The following is a 19,157-nucleotide window of genomic DNA, read 5'->3' as shown; positions in this document are numbered from 1 at the left end:
TTGCTTTTCTTCTTCCGATCCTCGCTGCTCTCTCCCTTTCTCTGGTCTACTCGTGTTTTCTCTCTCTCTCTCTCTCTCTCTTGGTTAGCGTGCAAACTCGCCACAGTGTACAGAGTACACAGCCCAGTGCAGCATGGGTTTATGGAGTGAGTTGTCGACTTACAACGGGTAAACTACCCGTCGCCGACGAGGGGAACAGGGACGATGAAGCGGTCGTGTTGGCGGGTGGTGGGTCGAGACGCAAAGAGAGGGGTTGTATCGGCATGGATAAAGCCGAGAGAGGAGAGATATGATCTATACGCATATTTTCTGGCTTCGAACGATACGGGAACCACAACGCGTACACACGCATGCCCATTGTTCGACCCGCCACTTTCATTTGTTACATCGAACGTCGTTAAACCGCGGTAATTGAAACAGAGAATGATTTTCAGTCATGGTCGCTCTCGACGTTTTCCTCGTTACGGAAAAATCATCGAATTGATTAGCCCTACCACGGGCTTTTCGTATTACCGAGCGTTTATCATTGCAAGATAAAGCGATGGAATCATCGTGAAGTGAATTTCGTTAGAATCGCGGATTGCTTTGTTCGTCGTGTATTATTAAATTTACTTCGAGTGACCTGATGCAATTGCCACAAGCGTTGTGGATCGCTTAACACGAAAATAGGCTGGAGTTTTTGGAGCAAGTTAATTTCAATAGGAAATCAGGCTTTATCGCGCCGGTTCAGATTAGCCGCGATGTACAGTCGGCTGGGTGTGGAAGACATGGAACATATATATCTGGCGAGCGATCGGCCGAAAATGCACGCGTGAGCGATAGTTTACGGTCATTGTGGGATTATCGCGATAAATTATTGGGTGTATCGCAACTGCGCCTATCGGTATGTCGATAGTATTAATTGGGTCGTCGAGATTATTACCGGGAATGTATCAATAATAATTACCAATGTACCAAAGCGGCCTGGGATTTTCATTGAAATTGTAAACGTAAAACTTTAGCTTGTTTTCGTTTCGATTGTATTTCGTCTAATCGGGCTCGTACCGAATGCATGCTCGAGAAGAGGTTGGGACAATATGCACACCGATTCTGTACAATATTACCTGTGCATCGACTCATCTTTTTAACATGACCCGAACAAAAGAAGGATGCCACGATTACACGGACGAGATAACGCAGTCTATCGCGCGAAGGGTTGAACAACAGCCCATACGGTGGATCCCATGGATGGTTGAGTTTTTCACGGTATGTGCAGTATATTCAACGATCTGTCCGTTTCTCTGACCGTCTCACTGGCCGTGGACGTACGAAATTAATCTATTACCTTCGACCGCCTCGAAATTTCCAGTGGTTGCTATCTGTTCAGCCCCTGGCCGGGGTCACGTGCCATGACGGGGGTTTTTGTACTCGAGTGGGTACTTCACGTGCACCCCGCGATAGTTTTCATAGGGGATTAACAACCGCGGTGAGAACTGCGCGCCAATTAACATATCAATCGTGATAAATGGATTTATTTTACTTGGCCATGCGATTTGCCGACGATCCCTGGATATAATGACACTTCTGGACCTCGCCTTACGCTTTTGTTGTACTTACGCCACGAACCACTTTCGCTAATGTTATTTTCACGCAAAAATAAACAGACAGCGTGTGCTTGTGTTCAATGAACGCGCGTACCAGTTCTATTACGTAGATGATTGCATAATGCGACGAGGCTCGGTCGCGAATCTCTCCATTCGAATTCGAACGAAACGAGAGGGTGGTATACTGGTGAATTTTCCCGTGTTTAAGCACGTGAAACGAGTCGCGAGCGTTTCTCCGAATACTCTTCGGGTACTTTGACAATTGTGACAGATTCTATTAGACTCGAGCACCTATTCCATGCCGCCGTATGTATCTATAATTCCTTGAAATTACACGTGTACATACGATCGCGCGTGTGTGTTTGTTCTTCGTAAGCGGCGATGTTTGCACGATGCGTACAGCCAGCTCGAGGGTGCGGGATGATACGAGCTAAATCGAGCACCACACAAGTGTGCTTCATTTGTGGCGTACTGGCCTGTGAAATTCGGGGGTGCTTCTTTGCCTCCCCCCTCCCCCAGTCGCGTTACTGTTTACCCCTCAGCTCACGATGATTTGTCGACTGTTAGGGTTATAGCGATGGTGAAAAGTTCCCTAGATATCGGTTATATAGCACTCTCCGCGACGCTTAAGTTTCCGAATTAAGGCATCAAATGATGATATTGAAACTCGGCTGCCGATACTCTGGATCACACGGTTTTGCAATAGATCCAGAACGATCTACACTAAAATTCCTATCATCTTCGCTTGCTGTAAATTTACACGAAGTCACGCTCAAATATATCATTTCCGATTTTTCTATCTATTAATTAATTATCTTTCCGAAGTTGAATCAATGAAATGATGCCGTATTTGCAATAATTGATATACACCGTGCATAGTGAATGGAATGAAAAGTCAATAAATATACCTTCAGAATTGTTATATGCCCTATTAAAGAACAGTCGACTCGATTACGAAGATACCGCACAACGCTTCACCAATAACGGGTGCTCCTTTATGTTAAGCATTGCTCGACGAGATTCGTAAAAGAATCCAGTGATCGCAGAATTTTTCACGAGTGATTTCTATCTAATTCGCGTATCTTTAATTTCCTACGAATACCAAAATGTCCTAACCACAGTGGTCACTCGGTGGTCACTGACGTTCTGTTTCGCCAAAGTTGTTCCTAATAATTGCCCACTGTGAACGTTTCCTCTAGGAGATAAAAATTCCTCGTGCAAAGAGCGCAATAAATATGGATAAAAGCAAATAAGCACCATCTTGAAAGTTTCCCTCTCTGCGCGTTTCACTAGCAAACACCGTGAAAGATATAGACTGATAGCTGTCGGGAGGCAAAGAAATAACTAAGTTAGGGGCGGAAAAGTGCAAGTTAACTTGAAGATCTAATTCCGTAGGTGGTCCAGGGATTGGCTAACTGACCTTAAAGAAGGAGAGGAGGTATACGTGTAGGAGATTGAAATAGAGAATCCCTGGAAAACGACTGTATGTATAAACACACACTCAGAGTAAATAACTCTGAGACAGGCTCAAATCATCTGGTCAGACGTGCACTCAAAATTCAGCGTTTTTTCCCTAGTCTTTCCTATGCTTGTCTTCTCATGACGTCCAGAAATTGGAACTTTCTTAAATTCGCTACGTTCCAGTAATTTTGTATTATATCACGCTTTGACTCGTTGTATCCAAAGGAAATTAGGAATTAAAATAGAAAAGCGATAGAAACGGCTCTGCTTTTGATTTTCCTGCCATTTCTTTATAATCTCTTAAAAGTGGTAATCATTTTCGGACCCTACCATCTGCATTCTTTCTGATCTGAATTTTCTTACTTTTATAGTTTCCGGTCATTCCCATACATTAATGCCAGTGACGATTTATGGTAATTGCTGGCGAACTGGGAGTTCGCTAGACTCGAAAATCGTTCCTGTCTTTTATGTCGTATTCGAGACTGGCTCTCCTCGAGTCTTGTCTCGCCTATTTCACGCAAGTGAGCCAGTCCCGCCCCCAGTATCTTCGAAAACTATCGAGCCCGTACACCGAAGCTGATTAGAATTTTATTATCGCAAAGGAGGAGAGAAAAAAGCAGGGAAAAGGTTTCCGAAGGGTGGCATATGGCGTGACTCTTCCAGCTTTTGAAGTTTCGGGGATAAAAGAGGCCGGCATTCTCGAGTTTACTTGACTCCTCTCCCTTCCTCAGAGTATTCTCTTCCCCTTTGCGTTTCTTCCTATTTCTCTTCTCGCTGGATCCCGAGCCAGAGTCCTTACTCACGAAACGAGCTACAATCCCTCGTTCCCCCGTATCAAGTGGCTCGACTTGTCTTCCGTACTCTCGAAACGACTACCGTCGGGGAAAACGTTGGCCAAACATCGGCGTGAATCCTGCAGTTAGCTTAACTCGCCACGGAAGTAACCTGGACACTCCGTTAAAGTTTGATCGCGATACTTTTGCTGGCAGTAGTGAAGATAATTTGCACGGTGAAGTGGTTTTCAAACTTTCCGAAATTTCCTTTCCATTTTTTCCCAGTTTCAACGCACGTTACAAAATAGCATTCTTGGATTCCGTTTCGAAGGGATTGCAGGTCTCAAGTATTCTAACGTGTTTTACCTCTTCGTGGCTCAAGGGATCCCATTTCGTGAAGCAATTTCTTCCTTTGCAACAAATAGAAATTTTGGATCTTGGTACTTACGTATTCGGGTAATGTACCCTAAATATAGCCGTATACGATAACAGTAAGTGGAGGGAACTAGGACGGATAACGCTATCCTTGCTCGGCTCGGCTCAGTCACCTACGGGGTTCGCGTGTATCTAGCTTTCCTGGTAATTTATTACGATCGACCTACGCTTCTCATACGATCTCGTGTATACCCTCATCTCTTTCCTTCGCGTCTTGGAACGGTGTTTCTTTCGAGCTACTAAATATTTTCTTCTCGGTTGTCGTTCAGCATCCAACGCTACAGGTCGGTATTTCTTTCCTTTCGTTCTTCATTTTTTTTTTTTCTCGGATCGACGTCGGTCCTAGCGAAATAATTCGGATACATGGACGTAACTTTGTCTCTTAATACCATGAGAATTGATTTCTCGAGTTGAATTTAATCCATCGGATAAACGACACTCGGGTGAGCGTTGATCCGCGTTATTTCGTGCGCGTCAAAGTTTAGTCCGTCGAAAGCGAGCCACGATCGAACTCTCGACATCGCTGACGAAGGAAAATCGGGCAACCGATCAATTTCGGGGACAATATTTTGCAGTAGTTTGATATTTCTCATGAGTATCGACTATAGTTTGGGACGTACACTATAGCCAGGATGGGTAGACTAAGCGGCGGAGGTTGGTACTAAATCTCACCCTAAAGCATCCCTACCGAGCCACCCCTAACTACGCTACTAGTGCTCCTGCCACCCCTCGTTCAGTGTCTCGCATTGGCGTAGGTATCATCGGAAGGAAGGAACGCTGCAATTTTCTCTCTGATTTTCCTTCATTGCGGTAAACCTATATTTTTTTTAAACTTTGACTCTTTCGCTTCGGATAGGCAGGTTTGCAGACGTCTCGATCGAACGTTGCACCGACTTTTTATCGCAATTGAAGTTTCGACGAAATGCGTCTGGAGAATTGTCGAGAGGACGATTAGTTAATTTGGGACAAAAGAATGGAGGAGGCCCAGAAATGGCTACTCGAACGGAGATCGATCATTTTTTCCCGATGAAAATTCTCCGTCATGCAAAACAATGGATAAGGCACGCGGGCTAACTCGCATCGCTCACGACTCACGAGAACCATGTCGCGTAAAGAGAGTTAAAAGAAAATAGAATGGCGCGTAGAGAGCAAACGAGAGACAAGTCTTTCTCGATATGGTTTTCGTCTCCTTTTTAGGACATCGAGATTCATCCACGTATAAGCGAACATATTCCCGTATTATGTGTTTCTGTTAGTCTTTTTCTGTAGATGCGCGTAAACGCGGATCTAGGGATCGACGTGCCGGGATACATCGTGCGCTGGCTCGCGATCGAGATTCGTTAGGTCGATCTATATTTGGACGAATCGATCGAGGGGAGGGGAAAATACACCGCTAGCACAGCCTCGATTAAGGCTAATCGGGATTAATCTCGCGGATCTCACAATGAGAGACCGCTTGTTCTTCTGCGTCTTCGTTGGCCACTCGGCCGAGAACGAGCGAATTAAAAAGAATTAATTAGAGAGATTAGATATCAAGCTTCGCTAACGACGAGTCAGCCCCGCGGGGAGTCACGCAGTGATTCTTTCTACGTCGCGTACTCCTTCCGATGCATAAATCTATCGAAAATTGACCCTTCGTTAGTGGCTTAATTAACGGAGTAAGCAACGATGGAACGCGGAACGCGTAGCCACCGAGTAATCGAGATTTATTTCCTCATTCAATCGACTTTTTAACGCAGCCTTAACCGAGTCGAATCCATTGCCGATTGTCCGTTTTGGTCACAACTTACCCCGTGATTTAAACCTATCGAATCCTTTCGAACGTTCGTTGCAGTTTGGAGAAATATTCAACATTCGGAATTCTTTGAATTATTCTTTTTTTCTTTTTCTCCTTCCAAATCCACGTGATAAGCCATCTTTCGAAGTGATTTGATAATTTTCCCAATGGAAACGGTCGAGGAGTTACGTTTGGAGTACACAAAGCCGATACTCGAATACACCTCCGTGACTCGCAAGAAAGGTCAGATTAAGCCCTTTTCCTTGCTACGCTCTCGAGCAATTCCGTTTTCCATTGAGCTTACGCCAGTGGCGTCGCCCCCAACCCGTCTCTATATACCCCGTCGCCCTGCAGTTAATGTGTTCCAGGGTGGAACCTAGCCCCCCTTGACTCCCCTCCTCTCAGACCGCCCCCAATTTCAGCCCTCTTTCCACATCTACCCTTACCGTTCCCCTCTTCCCTGCCTCCGAAACCCACCCAACTCAGGATCTCGGGTTTGCTTCAACGAGAGAATATTTCTCTTTCTCTCTCATCCCTTCTCTACGCTCAGCATCTTTCTCTGCTTTCGTTTCTCCGCTCGTATCCTGAACATTTTCTCTCTTCTCCCCCACCCTCTCTCTTATTCTCCCATTCTCCCATTCCTGCACCTTCCTCTTCTCTTACGTTCTCTCTTTGTTTTAGAAATTAGAAGCGGATTACCGAATCCCCTTTTCAGCTGCGCTGTTATTAACTATTACCTTTTAGCCATTCACCCTCGCGCACTTGAACGAGTTGTACCGGGAAATTAAATCACTTTTATGGAACTTTGTATTCGCGACGTTTTTTTTTTTTTTCCCTTTGCTATATAATGGGCTGAATTTTCGAGGACATAGGTTCGCGCTTTCCCTTAGAAAAGCGGCGTATGTTTCAGCTGCTACCCTCCAGACATTACAGAACGACATTTTTCAAGCAATCTCTTTTTTCTTTTATTCTTGCCTTTGATATGCAATCTTCTTTCCAAATTATCAACCGTTGTTTTCCCACATGGCTACGATTTCGGTCAATTTTTGTCTCGCGATCGACCATAACTAGATGAGCGAGTCCGGGAGACTCGCTGCGAGACCCTCCGCTCAGAATGGCACAAGGTACGGAGTTCCGTCTTCTTGCCAGCGAGGCTTTTTGTCGGATCCTCGTGAACACGCTCGACAAGGAGCATCAGCCGACAACGACCGCGGTCTTATGATTTTTTTTCCCCGCTCGAACGGGGGACCATGCGACGACGAAGAAGGAGAAGAGGCGTCCGGGTCGACGACTCTCCACCTCTCTTTCTCGTCTCCGCATCTTCCTCGTGTCGTATTCCCTGTCGGTTTTCTCCTCTTCCTCCTTGTACTTCGATGTCTTCACACATCGGTCGGACGAGACCGTGGATGATCGCGAAGAGCCGCAGTTTACACAGTTGGCCAGGCGAGGTTACCTAATTATTTGTTGCCCGTTGCCAATGACGAAATATTACCTGCTGCCAGGTTATCACCGTGTCTCTTTGCTTTCCTCGCTGTCGCCCTTTTCTCCGTTTCTTTTCAAACGTACGTATCCAATACGTTCGTTAATCGTAAATTCAACTCTCGAGATCTCGATTCGTTGAACGCGTGTCCAGATTAACGCGGCGCAGTCGAAGAAAGAGCAAGAATCGCGTCTTCTACTCGTTTGCCAGCGTACGTGTATTTGTATCTCTGGGTTTGATTCTTCTAGGTGGCAAGGTGGTTCGAAATGATATTCGGAAACACACCGTACACCAGTGATCTCGAGATAGGACTAGCGGAGCGACAGCGACTTTTGAGATTCACGGCGGCCATATTAGTGCCAGCAGTACACTGTGGAGTGCATCCAGCAAGTGGAGCCCAGGGAATCCCCCGGTAGTCCCAGGACGTGCAACGTAAAATTCTAACCTGCGTCTAGCCGACGAAATTCATCGCGGGTTTAGTCTCTCGTTGAACCAACTTCATGTATCATCTAGCTTATGAATTAGATCAACGAATTGCAATTGCTCGGGTATTTATTAGGATAACACGATATATGTCTTCGAACTTGACCAACTTTTCGGCCATGCGATTCAAGACTTTGTGGATACGGTGAAACGCAGAGATGTATGAGATGGGTAAACGTGTGTGAATAATGAACGTATTTCCGATTATTTTCCGTACGGATTGATCATCCGCAGTAAAATTCACTTTCTACTCCAATTCGTGCATATTGGCACGATTCGACACACAGAGCGACGACTCGGTAAAAATATAGGTGACTTTGTCCAAGAGCAATCGATTGCTTTTTAAGGCAGAATGTTAAGATTATGATAGCTGTGTTCCACGTTTCTGAAGTGACATTATTGGAAAGGAAAAGGTTCTCCCTGATAGCCTTGAGGGCTAGACTCTTGTCGGTCAGGTACGAAAGCATCCCTAACTGTACATTGCTGGTGCCCTATTGTACTTGTAGGTTACTTTCATTTGGGTTTGGTACTGGTACCTGTCAGTTTTAATTATTTTACTGCCAGTACCAGTAGTGTTAAACGCTTCTTTACACCTGACGACAAGCGTTTCCACGAGACACGGTCATTTATTTTGACTTTGCAGTTTCTCATTGTTCGGCCCATTCTTTTGTCCATTATTTACTATTTTACCGTTCAGATTCAACTGTAGAGTCATCTCTGATCAAAAAGAGAGTGCTTTTGGGTTCTCCTAAACCCTTGTCCAGGTGTTATTAGTATCCTTCGCTATATGGTGAGACTATTGACAATCGATCGATTTGACACGAATGTTCTCCTCGGAGATCGAAACTTGGATCAAGTGCTCGTAATTGAAAGGTCTTGACGACGATTGATGTCAATTCGTTTGGTTGTCGCTGAAGCACACTAATGGCAAGTAAAATATGTTTCATGTAGACAAACCAACTTGTTTGGTCATCGTTTAGTACGCGATCTCGTATAAAAGAAAAAAGAATCTGGATACCGCTCGGTTTTGGCAACTAATTAGCGACCAGTGAGTGTCTTTCAATGACCGCGATATCTCGAGGAAACTTTTTCCACCGTAGAGGTTGCGCTGGCCATATCCGGATTTCAGTCAGGAAAACTGGAACTCTCGTTCGTTTGCCAAGTGGGTTAGATTGGGTCGGGTGAGGTTAGGTAATTATATACCTTCGGCCAGTCGCGTGGGTACGACACTAAAATTACTCACGAATTTCCAACTAACGAGCTCTACCTTTGGCGCCATGAGGTACCTCGTTTGTCTTCCGAGACAGATTTTCCGAAACCGCGGCATCGTCGCGAGATTTCCGTCCTCCGGAATAAAGATATTTTCGCCTAACAGATCGTTTAGCGACACTTCAACACGCAGAAACATCGTACGACGGCTTGCAAAATTAATGTTTCGTGCGTTTCCCACTAACTGGGCTTCGCGATGCGCGTATTTTTCTAAGGTACTTTATCTTTGCATCTCCCATCGTAGAATCCTTCGACGTGGAGAAAGCATCCGGGTAAACGGGACAACCTTTTCTTGGTGAAAAATTCAAATTTAAATTTCACGAAAGGGGAAAGCCCCCCCCCCCCCCACTCTTTCGCGAAATAATTGTTTCCCAGTCGATTCTTTGGAGTATCTAACGTCTGATACACGGATAAACGGTTTCGTTTCGCATACACGGACCAAGTGGATCGGGCTGCGTCTACCTTTGTTTCTTCATCCAACCTCGCCTCGTCGTGTAACACAGGGCTTTTGTCTTCTGGAACAGCAGCACTTTCGCGTGCACGGGGAAAAGATAGTGGCGCGCGCGCGCCACCGTTACCGTCTTCCTCTCTCTCTTACTCTTTCACACGTTCTCTTTCCGACTCAACAAGTGGACCGATGTTTTCGGCGTGGAACATAGTCGGCCGAGAGCCAGAGAGCCATCCACCCACACTCGTAGCTCGGCTTGTCGTTGCTACACGAGTGCCGGCTTGTGCGGGCAAAAACGCTGGCCCTTCGCGCTAGGGGTTGCTTCCTGTGAGCCGAGCATCAGGCTCGAGGAGAGGGGAGTATAAACCGAAATGTTGCAGGCCCGACCACTGTACGGTGCGGGGGAAAGAGAGACTACGTTCTCTCCGGGACCGGGAGAGAGGTCTTGCGAGTAGCGATAGCTTCGAAATGTACCGAATATCTCTCGAAATCTGCGTTTCTCACAAAATTTCCTGCTCGACGATCTTTTGGAAACTTTCGCCAATAGAGTTAGGAAATTTCTTTCGTAGAAATGATATTTTTCGTATACCTTTGATATCTCGATAAAATTCAACGAGCCCTTTATCGAGCTGTGAAAAATCCGGGATGATTGGAGCATCGAGTTTTCTTTACTGTCGTCTTTTTATCGCATTTGTTGTTCGGGAAAGCATGAAAAGTAGAAATTTGTTCGAAAACTCGATGGAAAGAAATTCAAATACCCATCGCTATCCGCGCTTCGAAGTAGCAATGGTGGGGTGTACGGCTGGTAGAGGTAGTGGGGCCGTAGACTTGTGCGGAAGGGGAGTGGTGGGGCGACTGCCTCCCTTTGGGAAGCGTCAGTCTCGTCGCGTACCCTGTACGGAAAGGAGCTTGTTCGAATGCTCCTCGTCGCGGATCTTCGTTCATCCCCCTCCGTTTCCGTCCAACTGCCTCTTTTTTTTATTCCGAATTTCACGTGGCTCGGACGGTGAAGTAGAAAGTTTGTGATCGGTTTAGTGCGGTAAAGGAGTGTTCGCGTGGACCCAGTGTAGAGTAACGTTGGACGGTACGATTGGTAGATCGAAGCTTCGGTTGGCGAGAGAGTTCTACGAAACGTATCGCAGATACCTAGAATCGTGAGCCGGCCGATACTCGAGTCTCCCGAGAGTAGCAGGAACAGGTGTTCGAAGGCTGATCGGAAAACGACGCCACGCGAACGATGTTGCGGAGGCGGGCGGGTGAATCGTAGTGCGGCTACGCGATGCATCCTCGTGGCACGCGGCGTCGGTGACTCGAGTTCTCGTCTCGCCAATACCATCTCCTCGTTCAACATCTCTCGTTGCGTGCTTCGATTATCTTCGATAACTGCTCCACGACTCTCGTTCGACGTCGTGACCGCTGGTTACCCAAAAATCTATCATGCGTGTAACGTTCGCCAAGAATTTCTCGAACCTCGCTACACCGTTTGTTTGTTCCTATTGTTGATATGGTCCGAAAAGTTTATACGCGGTGCGAGTTGTACTGTTGTCCGCAGAGTGAAATCGAACATAATTCCCGGCTGGATAGCGTAGTCCGACGGTGTGCGTAGAATACTGGTGACGATCAAGTTTGGTTCGTTGGACGATGAGAGCGATAAACAATCCGTATCGAGACGCGGTCGTCGGCAAGCTTTGATACCGAACGCGGTCGCGGTGGTGACTCGTCCACGTTGCCAGAAATTCGTCGTAGTCACAGAATGCAGTCGAACACGATACTGCGCGATGTCGGCAGTACAGAGAAGCTGATGGGAAATAACAACAATTTGAATAACAACGGTTCTCCGGGCGCAGATATAATATTCCAGATGGAAGATGATAGTCTCACGCAATTGGGAAGCGTGTTTCAGTCGGCGTATCAGTCGATCGTCGGCGGTAGTGCTCAGGTAAAGAAGAAATTAGTAACATTGTCCACTTGTATAATTTGTACATCGAAACTATTTAGCGGTGCGTTAGAAGTAGGTTTGGAAGGAAAGTTTGATTCGTAGCCGAGAAAGAGTTCCTCCTGCTCGTCGGGGTTGCTTGTTCGTCTGGTTGAAACGGGCAGACCGGATGCGCCAGTTGGAAACGAGTTTCTTTCAATCTGGAAGTTTTTCACGGTGCACGGACTTTCCCTGTAAATCCGATTGTGCGTCGATTGAAAATAGGGGCACGTTTACGATTTTCTCTGTGTAACCGACGGAGCGTGCGGAGCACGCCATCGGCCCGCTGACGTCAGGATTACGTCACGAACATGGCCGTCGTCACGTGGGCGGGCACGTCGGTCGTTCGCTCTTTTTGCATCGGCACCCTCCTTTTCTCTCTTTTCTGCATTAGGGTGTCCTACAATGCGAAATATTCTCATTGCTGGAAATTCGTAGATTCGACGCGAGTCAACGGTTAACATTTTGCGTCTGCATAATCGCGAAACGTGCCTCGCTCTAGCTACGTGTTTAGCAAGATTTCTGCGTCGGACGCGTAGTTTAGCGAGAAGAGGGATTCCGTGAAACACGGACGCGGAAATTGATTCACGAATCGCGATGCATTTCGGACGTAATTATCTGCGCGAAGATAGTCGGCATAATAAGACGCGATGGAATATCGGAAACTCGGCATGGGACTCGTCTATTTCGACTCGTACGGCAGCAGTGAGTCATCATCATCCCTGCATTGTTTCGTTAAATGGAATTTCTATCTAATTTAAATGCGGCTTAGCCAGAAATAATGCGATTATGCGTTAGCTTATTCTGTTTGTTAATCTCCTTTGCACACCATTGTCACCCTGACGGTGAACGGGGCGGAGATAGAGCAGAGCATGCAGAAGAAAGAGACGGAGAGAGAACCTCGATGTTCCGTGTATCCTCCGCACTTCCCTCCACTTTGCCGTTTTGTACGGCACTGTACATTATTTCAGTACAGTCCACGCACAGCCACTAGATCCTCTCTGGCTTATGGACTGGTCGCAGCGGTTCTCCTTTTCCAGTTGCTACTTTAATTTCTCCTTAATCGCGCCTCCGGAAGTTCCATCGTTCGATAAATCTCTCCCGCTTGCTCGGAGAGTGTGTTTTACTTCGCGCCGAATGCAACTCTGCTCGCGTCCCGGCTCTGTTTCCTCTCCGTGTTCTATCGCTATTATCGCATAGATTCCCGACACGTAAACGTAGGATCAGTCGATGTGTTTCTCCCGGTCGATCTACGATATTGCGTAACTCTGCTTCGGTAACGAATAATTTTTCGTCGCGCGACTCGCGTTCTTGTCACGCTTTCGGATACTCGAGCAACTTATTAGCGGTATACAGACGTTCCGATAACAAAAGACGAACGTCACCATGCGAGACAACAGGTTGCTCCGGCTAGTCTCTCTTACCTGAATGACGTTAGATCGACAGCTGCTGGATCATTATTTCCGAAAACATTTGCAATAGCTACTCCAAATCGGCAGCTATAGAACGTAGATATTGCCGATTACACGACAGTGGCCAAACACATCGAAATTCGTCATTGCATGCGATTAAAATCGTGGCACTCAACTTATCGCCGTCAAATTTATCCGAAGGAAATCGCTGATTCAATTGCATAATCCCGACAAAGGTGGCGATAACAGCGGCGTCGCAATTTATTAGGGGAGCATTTATCAGTCGTCAATGTACGGAGAAGGCGGAGGTATTCCTTTTATTCCTTCTTTCTCGTGTTTCTCGATCCATTTTTTCCCCATTATTTCTCCCTGTGATCTCGATTTCGAGCGTCTGGTGAAACCAGTTTTTGATCGGACCGAGGTAAGGCCAGCCATTTCCGGTCCGTGCTCCTCCCTCCGTCCGCTGCTCATATCCGGTACGGCACTTGCAACGTTTGAAACGTTCAGCTCTCTCGGCTGTTCGCCGCTCTCGAGGAGCTTTTTTTCCGAGCTTTGTCGGGCGTAAAATCTTGGTCGAGTCATCGTCGGCGGAGGCGATGTGGCGGCCACTTAAAAATACGACAACAAAAAGCGGTGCGTTCGTTATGAAAGCGTTATCTCTCTTTGGGCCAGACTTAATTAGCCGCGTGTGCGCGAGCGCGCGCGTTCATTTTTCCGCTAAAAGCGGAGTTGCAATTAAGCGTTTAAATTAGCGGCTCGCTGGCCGCGTAAGTGGCCAACGGAATATCGTTTCGTAACCCACGCCGTTGTTCTTGCCTCTTCAATCGTGTGTTCTCCCTTATAGATCACGAGAGTATCCTTTCTCGCGATTGATTTATTTCGATTAGGTCTTTGGAACGTTGCGATATATTATTCTTTTCTTCCCAAGAATTTTTCTCGTTTATCAATTTACACGTTTCTTACGTTTCACGATATTATATTCGCAACACCGGAATCAAAGGGACGTGAAGAAACGGTGAGAGAAAGAGGGGAAACCTGCTCGCGACTTGGTGGATGGTGAAGGAAAAGAAGGAGAGGGAGAGAGAGGGAGAGAGAGAGAGAATGAGGGAAATGAGAAAGCGAAAGTGCGGTTGGTCGATGGCGGTGGTCCGCGGCGGTGCGTTCTCAACGATTCGATTGAAACGAAAATTCGAGACGATCGTTGCGTGTAATCGTGACGATCGTGAAAGCTGCCTCGAATCCGATCGATTTTGCGAACTATCCACGTGCGATCTTTGTTAGAAAAGCGCTGGTCGTTGGACTTCCAGGAGGAGGCTTGCGTAATTGCTGCTGAAAAACAGGGATTGAATTCAACTGATTGGGCCCCGTTATGTTGCCTCGTTTCACCTGTCTGTTCACTTAGCTAACGACAGAGTCGCTGCTAGCCCAGAATTTTATGCAAATCGAGGTCCCAGCGCGTCGAGTACGCTAACATTTGACTTAAGGACCACGCAAACAATGGAAATGGACCTTCCGAGGATAATCCATGTGATGCTTAGAATCGCAAAATCGAATTTCTTCTAATCGGGCAAGTAAATGTGGTACTATTGATAGCGTGTCCAAACTCTCTCATCCTTGAAGCAGTCCAATCGCTCGAAGAAGATCGAAGATGCAAGGGATCGAACATCGATACCGAATATCGAAGTACATCTTGAGAGTGAGAACCACTGGCGTCGCGAGGGCTAGGTTAAAAGCGGCAATGAATAGAATTGATATAAATGGGACGGCGACCTGGCTCCGGTCTCGAAGCTGATTGTTTTTTCTTTCCCCTATCGTCGAATTGACCGACAAGTGCCACTTTATTACAGCGAGCAGTACGTTTTCGAGCTTTTGTCGAACGATAACTCGGTCCAACGGTAGCGAGGAACTGCTTCTTGCTAGTGTCTTCTTTGCTTTTATCTTTCTGCGAAAATGCAAAATTGTAGTCCATAAACATATCGATAAATTTTCCGTCCGTGTGAGTAACTCGGTTGTAAAATGTCCTGAACCACGTCGATTCGGTAGTTATTTTTGAGCAGTTGATATAAATTTCAGCTTAGGAATTTAACAGGGACCGATATCGAATTGTCCCGACAGTGGACGAAAAGCCAGAAGCCAAAGGGTCCACGAATTTCCTGCAGCTATGGTTCCGGTTGATCGTCGCTGCTCGTCTCGTAATCTATGGTTGGGATTAGCATTAGTACTTAGGCACGTATGTGTAACCCATATGATCACGGTTGTAGCTACATCTCGACACACGTACACAACCGACCACACACGCACACGCGCGCCCAGTCCACTCCAACAATTTGCGTCCGACATGTACACACGCGTAAATAGATACTCCGGCAAGGAATATACTCGCACGCTCACATATGCGTAATTAAACGCACACAGGCGAGTCTGACACGTGTGAATTCGCTCGCATACCAGCTACTCGCGTGACAACGGTGTATCCCTGCGCCTGGAGCTCTACTAATAGCAGTATCCTAGGATCCAACGCACGCCGACTGATATATCCATTCCTCGTAACCATTATCCCTTGCTTCTGTTTGCACGGATACGTAACCCTCGAGACACGCGTATTCCGCATGCATGCGTGCACGTGCTGCACCCCGTCATCTCGACATCACCGGTGTATGTCCGCCGATCGTAAGAGACTTTTCTGTCACCAGTCTCAAAAGTCACGCACTTGTAACAGAGAACCGTCGTTCGGTCCTCGATTCGTGAGCGCCATTCCTAACTCAGTTTCTTTCAGCGCGCTGAAAGAAGAAATCTTTACCGGGTAGTCGATGATATTAAAGAGAAAAATCGAGACGTAACTCCGTTCGGGGCATAACTTAATCGAGTAGAAATTAATTAAGCGACAACGTGAAAATAGCGAGGAAAATGGCGTGGCTCGTTTCGTTCTAATTGCCCTGTATACTTGTGCTCACCTGTGTTTGATCTCGTATACATATCGCCTGACAAGATGTACACCTATATCCGTCTATATGGATTCGTGTGTGTACGAGCATGAGTTACATAGAGGCACCCGTAGACGAGGCTTGACAGGAATGTGTGATACGTATATAAACGTGCACACCCTCGCTCCTCTATGTATACACGTGTGCCTGGAGCTACTGTATAGACACCGTATATACGTCCGATTATTAGTGTGTCACACACGCTTGATTTGGTAGCGGGCTTATAACGGCCGCCATAGCGCCAAGAGGCGCCAGCTGGATGTGTTTCGGAACGCACCCCTTCCGCCCTTCTGCGATCCCTTGCTATCTGCTATCTCGCTTCTGTGTACAACGCACGATACACGATGCAGGATGCACGATGCACGATGATGACATTGATGATGACGCTGGCAACGATACCGGATACCACGAATTTTGCTCTACAGTGGAAATTTCGAATTTTAAACAGCATTTTCGATTCTGATCGTTGGGGGAGTGGGGTACGAATATACGAGGAAAGAGATTTAACGTATCCATTTGACAGCAACGAGATAATGAATCGCGAAAGAGGGAAACTTTGGACTCTTTGTCCTCAGATTTAATCTGCCACGATAATTGCGCGTCGTTTAAGCGCGATTTTTCTCTCCGATGGAAGTGCCAACAAACAATGGTTATTAGTATCGATATTAGTCGTGTTAGTCGAGGCGTGTACAAGCGATTTACTAATGCGACGTGAGTGGGCGTCGCCCATACGCGACAGAATAGTCCAATAGTCCGATATATTCCTATGGTCGATTGTGTCTAGAAACGTCTGTGTACGTTGTCTGCGCCGTTCAGTACAAAGCCGTGTACGAACGAGTTCCTCTCTAATTGCGTGCTTTCAGAGTCGGAGATCTCTTTTCTGCTAACGGCTCCGTTCTCCTGCTGTTTCTGGTGAGTTAACAGTTCCCCTTGGATCGTCGATTAAGCGGCATTAGACGCATCTTTTGCACGACAGGTTATATTATCACTTGCTTCCTCTCTCCCTTCCCTTTTCGTCGTACGTTTATCCAAGTCTTCGAGATCGTCTCTGGTTTCGCGCATCTCCGCGCCATTTCCCGAAAGATCTTTAATTTTACGTTCGGGCGAAGAATATATAATCATGACTTCGGATTTTAACGAGAAGGAACCGAAAGGGAAGCAGTGTGAAAAAAATGAGGGACGTTGGGTCCGCTTCGAGACGAAAGAAAACGAATGAAACATGGCGACTTTCGGGCCATATGGCGTTTACGGATACCCAAGCACCGTAAAACTTTCATGGACATAACCTGACCTCCCTTTCTTTCTCTCTCTTTCTTCCTCCCCCCTCTCTCACTCTCTCTCTCTCTCTCTTTCTCTCTCACTCTCTCGACTTCCCTCGCCTCGAACAGGAGCCTTAATCAACAACCGTCAGGCCCTTAAACGACGAATGGTTTCGGTCTCGAGTCACGGAACGACGAAGGGCTTTAGTAGCCGGAACCTGTCCTGTACTCTACGATTCCTCTAGAATTCACAATTCGATCTCTCCATGTCGTCCATTCGACTGGTTTTCCACATTTTAGGCTAGGATCGATATGCGCGGTAAGAAGTCAGAATTATCTTGCGGGAAATTGGGACACCGCTTATTAAGCCCTTCAGACATTTGTATCTGAAATTCCACACGGTATAATGCATGCGGGGCTGACACGGAATACCGATATACACACGCGTGCACACAAACACGTTCTTGCCACCGAAACGGTCCTTACCTTCGACTCCAGGGATCGATCTGCATAGTGGTAGCTCGCATAATCGGGCAAAACGTGTAGAGGCGCGTATAGAGTAACCGTGCATGTACATACATGCGCGAAGCGAATTCGTATGGATGCGTTTGCGTCGTGTGTGTGTGGCCAGTGTGCGCCGGCAGCTCCATAACGTCGCGAACGTGCAACACAGGTTAGGTGTCTTGGGGGTTAGATCGGGCTTAGATTAGATTGGCTCGAGCCAGTTCCGATTTCCGTCGAGATCTCATGCTAGATCGTGCCTACCTCGGTGCCTACCTCCGAGATTTCTGCGTCGCTTCGATCCTTCGATCCCTTTTGCTCTTCTCCTTCGCTTCCGTTCGCGCTTTTCTTCACGTTCTAGCGCGCAATTTGTTCCTCCGCGAAATCTTCGAATCCCCTGTCCCTTTGTAATTCAATTACACGCAACGCTCCCATTATATTATTTTATATACCTTGCGCACTTTATTTCGATCGAGTTCGATGCCTTGCCATGACGCTAGGTCTAAGGGTAGTTTCCATGATGTTGCGGTAAGCCCCGTTCGATAGAAGAACGACTCATCGACGAAAAATCTATGCACACTGCATCATTCTCGGTTGTAGTCGATATTCGTCGATAAACCAGTCCATTGTTACTTTTCAAAGGCTTATCGTTTTGAATCAAACTTTAATTCGACACCGCGAAATCTCTGGCTGAATAATTGAGAACCCAGTGGCCGTACGTAGTGTGCGCATCGTATCAGGTTCGGATTAGGGTTGCCTCGAGTTGGTTCCGATTTCCGTGGAGATCTCACGGTAGATGGTGCCTACTTCGGTGCCAGCCTCCAGATTATATTCCGCTGATTTTCCACCGAGTTTACGTCCCTACGTGGTTCTTGCTATTGTTATTTGCGCCACCGCCGCCTTCCCCTGCCTGACCATCCTCGGTGCATTTAAGCTCGAGCTCGAAACTTTTCTCGATTTCTCCCCGCGAACTCTCGCCCTTCTGCCGATAGTCACGAACCAAGTTTCGCTTTCGAAGATAGCCGCCGCCTCAATTTCGCTCTTTATTCGACGCCGCGTATCTTCCATCGCGCGTAGCTTTCCAACTTGCGCGCACTTTTATCGCAGATCGTCGTGAGTTATATTACGATCGTGTTCCCAAATACTCTGCTACGGTTCATGCAAAAATTCCTTCGCTTGCCAGCTACTTTTCAACGTCAACCGTCTTGCAATCTTGTGTTTCGTTTCCGTGCCGCGACAAACGAAAATGACTACTTGTGTATCTATGCGGCCATCGGGTGTAACGTAATCGACACGAATGACGAGATTAATATCGAA

At 46.9% G+C, this 19,157-nt stretch overlaps 1 protein-coding gene across 11 annotated transcripts in view; it reads left to right on the top strand.

Annotated features, from left to right (window-relative positions):
- LOC108551807 (transcription factor 12) overlaps window positions 1-19,157 on the top strand; it is an 86,962-nt gene that overhangs the window by 21,200 nt on the left and 46,605 nt on the right. For 2 of the 11 annotated variants that reach the window (XM_017906111.1, XM_017906110.1), the window contains exon 1: window positions 11,328-11,648. The exons of the other annotated variants lie outside the window; for them this stretch is intronic. In XM_017906111.1, coding sequence (XP_017761600.1) covers window positions 11,463-11,648 — 186 coding nt within the window. In that variant the 5' untranslated portion in view covers window positions 11,328-11,462. Of the gene's footprint in view, window positions 1-11,327; window positions 11,649-19,157 lie in introns of those variants that run through there. 11 annotated transcript variants of the gene reach the window in all.

The sequence above is a fragment of the Eufriesea mexicana genome, unplaced genomic scaffold (genome assembly GCF_001483705.2).
Source record: "Eufriesea mexicana isolate 0111107269 unplaced genomic scaffold, ASM148370v2 scaffold5018, whole genome shotgun sequence".
Taxonomy (NCBI): domain Eukaryota; kingdom Metazoa; phylum Arthropoda; class Insecta; order Hymenoptera; family Apidae; genus Eufriesea; species Eufriesea mexicana.
This window is presented reverse-complemented; position numbering and strand designations above follow the sequence as displayed.